Source organism: Haliotis rubra, unplaced genomic scaffold (genome assembly GCF_003918875.1).
Source record: "Haliotis rubra isolate DU_JTF1 unplaced genomic scaffold, ASM391887v1 Scf15, whole genome shotgun sequence".
Lineage (NCBI taxonomy): Eukaryota > Metazoa > Mollusca > Gastropoda > Lepetellida > Haliotidae > Haliotis > Haliotis rubra.
This window is the reverse complement of record NW_025765447.1, coordinates 2959181-2971467: the sequence shown is the minus strand read 5'-3', so window position 1 is coordinate 2971467 and position 12287 is coordinate 2959181. Positions and strand designations below refer to the sequence as shown.

Below are 12287 nucleotides of genomic sequence, written 5' to 3'. Positions count from 1 at the left end.
CCAACGACGCTCAGCAATGCGTCTACCTCTCTCTCTTGGCCAGTAGCACAACAGACGTGTACCAGGGAGAAGAATCTTGAGGTCGGACCTGTTTAAAGCTTGGCTGGAGCATGTCTATCTAAAACCTCAGATAGTGAGGAATTGAACATGTCGAGTAACTCATCCACGTCTTCCGTAATTTCTTTAAAAGAGCAGATTCTAGAAGATCTTCTTTGAATTTCTGAATGTCAATCTTTTGATGTTACGAACCAGAACTGTTTTCTTTTCAGGTACTGGTCTATCAAAATTTAGATAGAACATCACCGTGAAATGATCAGACATCTGCCTGTCTTCCACTTGTATTCCGTGGATCAAACCGTCATCTTTTGCAATTACCCAGTCAATAACATGACCTAATCGATGTGTAGCCTCCGCAACATACTGTTTCAGATCATGCGTTGCAAGTGTCCTTGAAAATGCGTTTGGTCAGCGGATTATCCATTGAGTTATGATGGACATTGAAATCTCAATTATGAGACAGGATCCTCGTTTGACATCAAAGAGTTGAACACAATGTGGCAATTTCTGATGAAAAGACGAATTGGATAGGTTATTGCTCTTAGAGGGTGGAGGTCTGTAAATGCAAACTGCTTTTATAGTTTTTTCCCGCAAGTAATTACAACTGACATGTGTTCAAATGTAGAAAAGTCACCTGAGAGTTTAAAGAGTCCAACATGCAAGTCCTGTTTATATATACATGCTACCCCTCCGCCTCTTCTGTTCATTCTTGGTACCTGATGCATTTTGTACCCACTTGGTGTCATTTCAGAACATTTAGCTTCATCCCCACTCACTGACAACCATGTTTCCGTAAGAAATAGAATGTCAATATCACAATCAAGAATGTAGTCACTAATTTCAATTGTCTTGTTTTTGACTGATTGGGCATTCCATAAGCACACTTTAACATTGTTAGTTTTTGTCTCAGTTGAGACAAAGATCAGATTCTCAACATTGCATTGAGATTTGCATTGTTCCATTGGGTTGGTACCACACACTCCAGTCTGAATCTTGATTGGTCTTTGCTTTTTACAGCCACCTCGTTTCCCTCTCCTCACAGGCTTTGTATTACTTATGCCCAATTCTCTGATGTGATGAAATAACTCAGGGTCAAGCCATTGTCTTTTTGATTGGAGCTTGTGAATACACAGAAGCTGGTCTCTACTGTAGGTTAGCTGGCTTACGTCCATTGTCAAGCAGCTGGAGAGCCGGCTTGGCTCACTGATTGGTGAACAATAGAGTGTTTATGCAAACATACCAATGCAGATTTGCTCTACATGGTGTTCACTACCCAATCCAGTTGATTAACACAATCCTGAGCCTGGGAAACTCGTTTGTTCTCACTCCACCTGAGAAAGACCTGGACTGAGTGAAATATGCAATCATTGCCATAAGCATTGTCTTGATCATGAACTCTCTAAAGGTAGTTTTACATAGTGTCAGTCACCGGATTGTCTGGTTCAGACTCGTTCAGACTAATACTTGTCCAAATCCAGGACAGTTGGGATACCAAACATACAGCTGAAGCGATTCGACAATACACCCTTAATGTTAAAAACATATATTACATATATATTAAATATGTATCAGATCTGCGTTCGAAGAAATTGTTATATAAATCGTATCGAAGTGGTGTATTATAAGTTGTATGCTTCTCTCGAGGGCAATACGGTCTGATGTACGCCTCTTTGTAGCAGTGTCACCTGAGCTGGTAGAATCACTGCCCAAAGAATTCGATGTTCTTTTGAACACCCAGTATTCTGAGGCTCTAGAAATTTCAACCCACATGATATTCGCTGGTCAAGAACGTTACAAAAAACCAAACGCACTTCCAACAAAATCAAATTCTTCCACTGCGTTGAAGATTGGCAAGAAAAGTAAAAGGAACTGGTCTATCAAAGTCAGAATTAGGTCAGTATTAATTTGAATCTAAATATTTCTGCAACTTATTAAAAAAACCATTCCATTGATAGATGATAATGAGAACATCAACGTATTGCTTTATTTTAAGGTTGTCTTGTTTTGTTTCTATCTATCAGCCTCTATTCTTCCATCTGCCTATAGCTAACGCTTGTGTGTAATGCATATGGTTTAAAATATTATTTATTCCACAAAATGAAATACGGATTGGCTTATTTGAATGACGCTCCAGTACATAATTCCAAAAAGTTGGATACAGAACAATAAAATGATCAAATTTTACAAATTATCAGATGATTGCAAACAAATGTCGTGTATGTAGCTGTGCATGTCTAGTAATAAATTGGTTATCTTTTAGTAATGAATTGGTGTAACGAGTTAAGGATATTAATGATAGTTATAATCATAACATCGTATCCTTGAATGTGATGCATATCTGTAATGTTATGTCATGTATATACATTTACACAACACACTTGACAAATATTTGCTAACTGGTAATTTAAACTGAATCAAATTGAAAACCGAATCAAATTGAATTTATCATCTTATCGTGAGTCGAAAGATTACTCATGAAGAAAAGAACAGGCAACACGAGTTACTTCTCATTATTGTGATATTCTAATTCCTTGTTTCCATTTGTTTCAGGCTCTGTGCAACACATATACGTCCACTCCACAGAGGACACAATATGGGAAACATCTCATTGTGACGAAATTATGCAGTTACCTACGTGTTTTTAAAATAAAAAAAGTGAAACTTGATAGATCTAGTCTTCTCTATATTTTCATTATTGTATTTACTCACAAAAAACCAGATTGGTTAACACTTTAAGACTAAGAGAATCTTACATAAATTAACATTGTACTGAGATCTTCTTTAGCCATAAAGTGTTAACCTAGCTGTTTGTGAAACATTTCTACCTTGGAGGATGATAGTTTTTGAATCTCAGCAAACGCTTGTAATAAGTGTTCATTCATAAGATATACAACTGAGTCTTGAACAATCGCTTGTGTGAGCGCGATGTATATGAAATTACTTCAGTCATGTCACAAATGACATCAGCTTGAAAACTGTCCGACCCACATTGGACAAAAAACATATAGCCGTGGTCGTATGTCAACAAACATGTCTTAAATGATGCTACACAAACTGTATGCTATTTGTCCTGTGTCGGTGGCTTGGGTTCACTGAGCAAGGTGACAAGGTCACCTCTTAAAATACCGTATTTTCCTCAAATACAACCCAAAGTTCTCTTTCTTTTTAACACCCCCTTACCTCTCGAGTTGTATTCGAAACCCGGATTCTATGCAGATATTGAGACGACTGCTTTAAGGAGTGAATCAAGTAAAAACTAAGCATTAACTAAGTTTTGTTAGCTTAGTTTTTTTTATAAATACGGCTGTGGTTGTATTTGAGGAAATACGGCACTGGGATGACACACCCTCGCCTACAATGGTATTCCAATGGGTCGACTGAGCCAGAACCCCTGGGACAACCCCGAATACGCTGAAGTCACGTGATCTTCCCTTACAACACTGAATCAAATTTACTGAACTTCCAAATATGGTCATATTACTATACAACAAATTGACAAGGTCGCGTTTATGACAACTCAGAGAGACAGAAAGACAGATAGACATTCAGAGAGGGGGAGACAAGTAAAGAATTACCATATAATACTAGAACAGAAAAGAGACAATAGGATGATTATCTTTATTAACAACTTCAAGGGTCTGCAACACAATTGCGGTGAAACCTTCAATTTCACAATCTATAGTCTTTTTGTCCTTCTAGTCATCCTTAAACTGGCTGTGGCCGCCTTGTATTTTGCACGACGAGCCCCATTCGTCACCACTCGCCCCTTTCCGTAACCTCGCTATTCGGTTTGTCCCGGAATAACACGAGTTGATCACGAATGGAGTTGGTCACGAATGGACGAGCCCTTCGTCCAACTACGGCAGGTGACCTTCAAGATTGATTCAGTTACATCAACTGGTGTGAGTGAGTGAGTTTAGTTTTACGCCGCACTCAGCAATATTCCAGCTATATGGCGGCGGTCTGTAAATGAACGTGTCTGGACCAGACAATCCAGTGATCATCAGCATGAGCATCGTACTGCGCAGTTGGGATACGATGACATGTGTCAACCAAGTCAGCGAGACTGACCACCCGATCCCGTTACTCGCCGCTTACGACAAGATATCAAGTGGAGATACACATCACATACTCGTAATGTTGGGAACAAGAAAGCCGATATTTCCCAGCGACCCTTCCGTCCTAACATCCTGATCATGGTGATCAATGGGTCTGGATCACCTGATAGATGAGTGTAAGTGTCCCCATGCTGGGGACACACCAAACTTGTCCATTGTTTACACTTTGATGATGTAGGCGTTAGAGCGACCAACGCGAGAAATGAAGCAAATGTAGTCCATCGTAGGAGCTTCATGGTGAGAGTACGAGTTGTTAATGAGTGTCAAACAAAAAATGTTTGCTTTTTATGGTGTCTCATCGCAGAACACGCATTCCTGCACGTACGAAATTGACGACACACCCACACCCACCCTCCACCCGCCCTCTGACACTTGGCTGAGCGGTCTAGGCGTCTGACTTTGTGTGCTGGCGATTATGTGCCTGACTCTGGGGGTGCGAGTTCGAATCTCGGATGGGACTCAACCCAAACAAGTACAAGAATCTGTACTTTACTAAAAAAGTGTAATCCCAAATATAACATATGTTACATTTGACCACTTTCTAAAATGGCATTGTGTATTTCATAACTTGTGTGGTAATTGAAAACACAATGGTGTTTGATATAAGTTTTGGGGTGCGATATTATACAATTAATGGTAAATGAAATGCTGTGTTACTCAAGTCCAACTTTAACTCCCCATTCACCTGTTTGACTACATTATACTGTCATCGGTGAAATAGACGACCGTTATTTTCCTCTATAATGCGCCCATGCGCTTATAAGGCAAACAAACCCAGAAGTTGCAGCGATACCTTAAAACTTAAACTTTGATCAGCCTGGGAGTTGTCTCCGACTGTAAATTGAAACGTGTTTTTGGTTCATGGAATATTAAAGTAAAACCCATGATATGAAGATAAGTCTTTCAATCTGATGAAATGTTCAATTGAACATTTGATTCATGTAAGAGCAAAAATTCTAATCATCAAAATATTTGTTTTTCTCACGCGTCTTTAGTTTTGCATCGTCACACATTTGTCACCCTTTCCTGTGTTTTTTTTATAAAGCAACAGTAGTTGAGTGGTGGTACACGAGTTTGATGATTTCATATTTCAATATACAAGATTACTTTAAGCATTAATGAGTTTGGCCAATTAATTTGAGTTATGCAGCCACATTCGTCACCACTCGCCCCTTTCCGTAACCTCCAAGAATACTCCAAGATACTTGTTATGTGCGAAAATACGACATACCAATCAGAACGCGAGTAAATGAGCGCGGTGCTTTGATAAAAATAATCCCGAGTACTTAAATCGTTTATGGCATTATGTCATTGTTTAAAGAATCGTGAAAAATATATGTCGTCATTTTGAAAGTACAAAGAACGTAGCTAAAAGGATTTTGCTGCCTATTATGAAGTTTTTAATAAGAATCATGCGATTGACGGTGAGAGATTCAAATACACGCACGTGCGTTTGTTGACATAACTGCTCTCATGGGTCCAACTGAGTGTATTTCTGACGATCTTGCGGGCTTGTTATTGAGATTGTACGTGCGCTTCGACCAATTTTAGGAAATGTAATTATAATCGCTACCAGGTTCAAAACAATAATATCGTATTTGTATGTAACTAATCAACCTTAATCTTTAACATTGGGCTTATATTTCATAGCTCTGGGGATATTTTAGTCTGACTGTTTTTGGTCATTCATATTTTTTTCAGCGAATTGATTTGAAATTCCACCAGTGGTGTGACAGCAAGGTTACACGAATGTTCAGTTTGAGAAATATTTTGAAAATTTTTGAGTATCTGCTTTGGGATTTAATGTAGCTGAATTTTTTTTAAAAAATAATTGTATATTCAATAAAACAATTCCCATTAGTCATGATTAAGCCCCATTAAGAAAATTAACATAATTGGAAATATAAGGTGAACAGCTGGTAATAATTACATTTGAATATGTCTTTAACAAATATGTTTTACTCCTTTTAGTTGTATCAAAGAGGTTTAATTCTTTAAAATAAATAAGTAAAAAAAAACAAAAAAAAACAACCTAGCAATACAATGTACATGTGCTTCTGTGATTTTTAGAAACATTGGAATCAGACAGGGATAGAGTTATCGTTCTTGTTTAAAGTAGTTCTGATGTTCGTGCGCCAATATGAAATCCTTCCAGAGGGGCACGAGTCGCTATTCGGCTTGTAACACGAGTTGGTCACGAATGATGCAGCCAGTGTAATTGGCAGTATAACCAGGGTATGATATAAGCAGGAAATCCGTTTTGGCAAAAACATGGCATTATATCCAGTTTGGCATTATAACCAGGGTATTATATAGGGAGGAAATCCGTTCTGGAAAAAAACATGGCATTATATCAAGGGTGGCATTATAACCAGGGGCATTATATTTAGGCAGGATATCCGTTCTGGCAAAAACATGGCATAATATCCAGGGTGGCATTATAACCAGGGGCATTATATATAGGTAGGATGTCCGTTCTGGCAAAAACATGGCATTATATCCCGGGTGGCATTATAACAGGGGGCATTATATATAGGCAGGATATCCGTTCTGGCAAAAACATGGCATTATATCAAGGGTGGCATTATAACCAGGGTATTATATAGGCAGGATATCCGTTCTGGCAAAAACATGGCATTATATCAAGGGTGGCATTATAACCAGGGTATTATATAGGCAGGATAACCGTTCTGGCAAAAACATGGCATTGTATCCAGGTTGGCATTATAACCAGGGGTATTATATATAGGCAGGATAACCGTTCTGGCAAAAACATGGCATTATATCCAGGGTGGCACTATAACCAGGGGTATTATAACCAGGGTGGCATTATAACCAGGGTTCCATTATAACCAGGGTGCACTGTAGATGTATTCTAACTGAAATGAAGATGTTCCCTCAAAGTACGTCTTGTGGAAATTTATATTCTTGTATGAATACTCAAGTTATGACAGTATGGTTTTTTATGAATCATGGTGATTGGAAATGTCACTTGTGGGAAGCTGTGACACACGTTTTGAAAAGATGAATTCATAGATGTTTGTGCTCCACTATTTGACTAGAAGAGCGAAGTGTTCGTTTGTAACGTGTAGCCTACGCAATTCCTCTTTTGAATGCGACACCAGTCTGTACCCACTCCACCCCTCACCTTGGAGGCAAGCGACAGACACAACATTGTGAGGGGAATGTTTGAGGATGACATAAACGCACGATCGAGATTGAACTTTGTCTTTGTGTAAATATCTTTCTCTACCTAATGAACCTGGTGTTGAGACAGATGTACATGAGTGAGTGAGTGAGTTAGTTGTGGTTTACGCCGCTTTTAGCAGTATTCCAGCGTGACGAGGTTTGTGCGTGACGAGCGAACGCTTAACCACTAGGCTACCAAAGAACTAACACTCACGGCCACTTAATCAATCCGCTTATGAGGTCATGGTGAGTGAGTGAGTGTGGCTTTACGCCGCTTTTAGCAATATTCCAGCAACATATCACAGCGGGGGACACCAGAAATGGATTTAACACATTGTACCCTTGAGGGGAATCAAACCTGGGTCTTCAGCGTGACGAGCGGATGCTTTAATCATTGGGCTACCCCACCGCCCAAGTTCAGTGCGAGGTTAGAAGATCAAAACACATTATTCAGATATACAACGATTTATTTGACACTTGCAGATGAATAACAATGGTAAACATACTCAAATACTAAGAGTGAGTGAGTGAGTGAGTTTGGTCTTAGCAATATTCCAGCAATATCACGGCGGGGGACACCAGAAATGGGCTTCACACATTGTACCCATGTGGGGAATCGAACCCGGGTCTTCGTCGTGATGAGCGAACGCTTTAACCACTAGGCTACCCCACCGCCCCAAATACTGAGAATAATCAGTGAGTGACTATGTGTGAGTGAGTGAATGTATTTCAGCTCTATCAGGTCGAGTAAGCTGCTTGATGTGGAAGAATGAGTGAGTGAATGTAGTTTTACGCCACTGTAGCAATATTCCAGAAATATACATTGTACCCACATGAGGAATCGAACCCGAAATGACGCAGGTCTTGCACGTTTATAGCTTTGGTGAAAGCCATGAACACTGGTATGGCGCTAACAAAACAAGAAACGTTATCATGTTCAATCTTGTAAAAAATTTCACGCCTCTGATATGTTAAAACAGCTTCGGCTGTATTGACTAGCGAGGTAAATGGCCTTTTTCGTTTTGAAAATCAAACTTCAAAGTTAAATCGTGATGAGTGAACATTTCAAAGAGTCAGGTCAGCTTGAGGTCACACACTTCCATATGACGAGACTTCGACGTAATTTTTACACAGCTGGAGCAAGGTCTCTGAAAAAGGATTACTTCATGAGCTGTGCGACACGAGCGATATTAAACCGGGAATTCCTCTGGCAAATCAACAGTTTGTCTACAAAAAAGGAGGCAGACAGTGAAAGTGCCATTTCTAAAGTGGTTTCGATGGTGTCTGCGCACGACTCCATTCTAGTCAGGGTGTTCCTAAGGTCATCTGTGTGACTTCCTGGACACATGTCATCCATTGTTATGGCAACGTTTTCGATCACGTGATGAAGTTCGAGTTTGACACTGAGCATGCGCCTCAGGAAGTCAGAAGCTAGACAATGTACAGGCTTGTTATCTAATTCCTGAGTATTATCTCCGATCTGATTTCTTAGCCGCTTGCTGGAGCATGCTTCAGCAGCAAGACGTTTGGACAAGACTCGAACTCGAGAGAGCTGTTTGAAGATATTGGTGGCCAGTCGCTGTTGACGGTGTTTCAGTGCAGTGCTGTAGAAGCGAGTTCTTCTTAACCCCATGGCGCCATGTTCATGCTCCTCAACTAATATAGTTTTCTGTGCTTCAACAACGCACTTATGATGCTCGTAGGGCGTTATCAACTTCACACATGTCCAGCAGAACGTAGCTCCACAAGGGCACGACATGTTTGGACATCCAGATATCTTCTCGATGAATCGCCTGCACTTTGGGCAGCTCTTTCCACTCACAGGTACAGCATTGGGAAGCGGATCAAGAAAGGCATCCTTTGCAAAGTTCACATAGTCCTTCAATGCAATCACCTTCTCACGGAAAGCCTTAGCTTGGGCACATGTGGCAGGCCAGTGGGCGTTCTTCATGCAGGTAAAACAGAGATCTGTTCCACAGGAACACACTACAGGAATAATTCTGTTCCTGATAGGAGGTCCTTCTGCAAGAATGGCCCGTCCACATTGAGGTTTAGGACACCACTTAGCCTGAGCGGAGCAGTTGATCTTCTCACTCATCTGCCTCTCGATGTGCTTCTTGATGTCGCTGATGTGCAGGAAGGAAAGAAGAGTGGGGAAGTCTGCCTCTACACTGCATCCATACTCAGGGCACGTGAAGGCAGAAGGTCCAGATCGCAGTTTGTTGACCAAATGTTGTTTCCAACATCTATCACAGAACCAGTGTCCACAGGCGTCAAGGCTAGTTGCAGGGGAACGTGTGTCGATCCTTTCAGTGGAAACCCTAATGCCATCATAGCAGATACCGCACACATCGGTGGGGCAGCCAGCCTCTGTAGCTTCTCTGTAGGTCCCTTGTAGACTGCTGACGTTGTCAGAGAACTCGTGTGGGTGGAGACAGTTCATGTTCCACTTCCTCCCCTCACTCACAAGCTGAAACGTCATGAAGGGCTTTTCTAGGAAGTTGAAGGCGTCACGCTTCACGAACATATCCATGGGGAGAGTATCGATGTATGAGAGGCATTTGTTCTCGAGCTGTTCCAGTGTGTAGGTCTCCATCTCCAAGACTGTGTCCAGCTTGATAGAGTTCATTCGAGAGGCAATGTTCAGGGCAACTTTGTAGATTCTTAGAGTGACATCATCCCGACATTCGACCTCTGTAAACGAAAGGTAACCATGGAGATCCAACGATGATGACGTCACGTCCCTGAAGAATTTCGACGTTCTAACATGATCTCTAAATTTGTCAGTCATATCAATACTAAACTTGCGGGGTTCACATTTTGCCTCGATATAACGCCGACCGTACACAGTTTGCAGGTTATCAAAGGCAGCCTCATTTAAATCAATTTTCACAGGAACGGGAATAACTATTGTTGGGTCCTTGAGGCAGACAGAAGGGGAATTCTCGCTCTGCGAATATTGTTCATCTTCTGTTGTCACTGAGCCAGCAGACGACACATCTTTATCAACAAACACAATGCGACCTCTCTTACATACACTGTCATTGTCTCCATGGCTAGGTCGTTGCGTGCGAGATTTTCGCTTCATTTTACGTTCAACTTTGATGAAGTCTCTCAGTGTAAAGTTCCCACTAGATATCACGTCTCCAGTGTCAGAGTCGTCTGCGCTCTGAACATCAAAGTCCTCGCAACTGTCATCTAACATCTCGTTCACATCTCGCCTAGTTAGACGAGATCGTCGCTTCTTCTTCCTCCCTCCATTCACAGAAGTGCTGACACTGTCTCTAGCCTCTGGTTTGATATACTTTGGGTTATGGACAATTGAGCTTCTGGGGGAACACGGACAGAATATCTCATATCTTACTGTTGATTCATCAGTACCGGGTTGAAGTGTTTCCTCAATGTCGGTAACTGTCTTCTTATGCCTCTTCGCTTGTTGTGGACGTGTTTTGAAATTTGTTACCGACTTCCCACTAAAATATCGTCCCGCTTTCGGAACAAGTCGTTTTATATGCCCTTTATCGGCGTAGTAAGCTGTGCAGTTAGATTGTCGTTTCAGCTTGTGCCTCAGAAATAAATCTGTTTTTGTAGTGTCTTCAGGCGACTCTCGGGACTGGATGTATTTTCTGATGACTTCAGGCAAAACCCATCTTTCTCTTTTGTTGAGCGAGAATTCAACATCGAAACCTGGAACATCGAAGCTCTCAATCAGCTTTTCAATTTGGAGTTTTCTGTTCTCCGTTCCCCCGACATATCGCCTCACTATTGAACTGTGAGTGCGGTACTGTCTGTTATAACGTGAATTGGACGCCCGCAGTGTGTTCCCGGAGTAAACTCCGTGTTTGGACGACTTTAGCACCATAATGACTACTCACAAACACAGGCAAGGACCCTGCCAGCTAATCAACTGAATTGTCAATGGATGTTGTCTGTTTTATAGTATTCGGCGACTGTTTTCATCTCGTGGTGCAATACGCTGAGCGGGCTATTTTTAGAACATGCTGTAATTGCTGCGTTTGTGAGCTTGAGTAGTGGCATGGTTTGTTGTATAAACATTGTTCTTGGCATTGTGTCTATCTATTATTTGTTCAGAAACGTGTAATACCATATTTTGTGTTGTTTTATAAACTATTTTCAACATGAATATGATAAAATATTTAAAAAATAATGGAGACACTAGCACTTTAAAACAAATTGTCCAACTCCAGTATTAACAAATGCATCGCCCAAATACATCCAACCTCGTTTTCAAATAACAGGATTTTTGTCTTTCTATTTTTACCTGTGACATGTTCGAAGTGGCTTTTCAGTATCCGTGCGCTTTAACCCAGCTCAGATTAATTTGAACAGTTGTTAATCGATTGAGTACCACGCCAACTCGTGCCGTTGGGGACAAGCCGAATAGCTCGTGCGACACTGTCATACGAAATTATTCTCTGCTGTAAGTTGTTTTTATTTCCAAACATGTATTTTTAAAGAAACAGTTTGAAAGTTGAAAAGACTTTACAGTAAGAATGTGTCTGTATAAATTAAGTAAATTAAGAATCTCAAATGGATTTGTCTGCTGGAAAAGTCAATAACAAAAGAAATTTCAGCTGTAAAAAGTCCACCACCCACCCAAACAAAACATTCAAACAAATAATAAACAAAAATAAAACCCATAAAAAACCTACAAAAACAACAACAAACGACCAAACAACAACAAAAAACAAAAGGTTTTAAATCAAATCAAATTAGCAACTTCCTCTTTCGAAAACCTTTTTTAAAGATAATCCTATAATTTCCTTTGGCCAGTTCTGTCAGCATTTATTGCTTTTTTTTAATAAAGAACTGTATCTTTGTATGTCTGCGTGCGTGTGTTTGTCTTTCATACACTGCACATGTAGCTTCGATTTAACATAGTTTATAAAATAGATTCATATA

General features: G+C 40.5%; 1 protein-coding gene across 1 annotated transcript in view; it reads right to left on the bottom strand.

Annotated features, from left to right (window-relative positions):
- Nucleotides 1-11349, bottom strand: part of LOC124270192 — a 113900-nt gene extending 102551 nt beyond the window's left edge. The window contains exon 1 of the mRNA XM_046705226.1: nucleotides 10322-11349. Within this exon, the coding sequence (XP_046561182.1) occupies nucleotides 10322-11226 (905 nt within the window). The 5' untranslated portion in view covers nucleotides 11227-11349. The remainder of the gene's footprint in view (nucleotides 1-10321) is intronic.
- Between the last annotated feature and the right edge of the window lie 938 nt (nucleotides 11350-12287).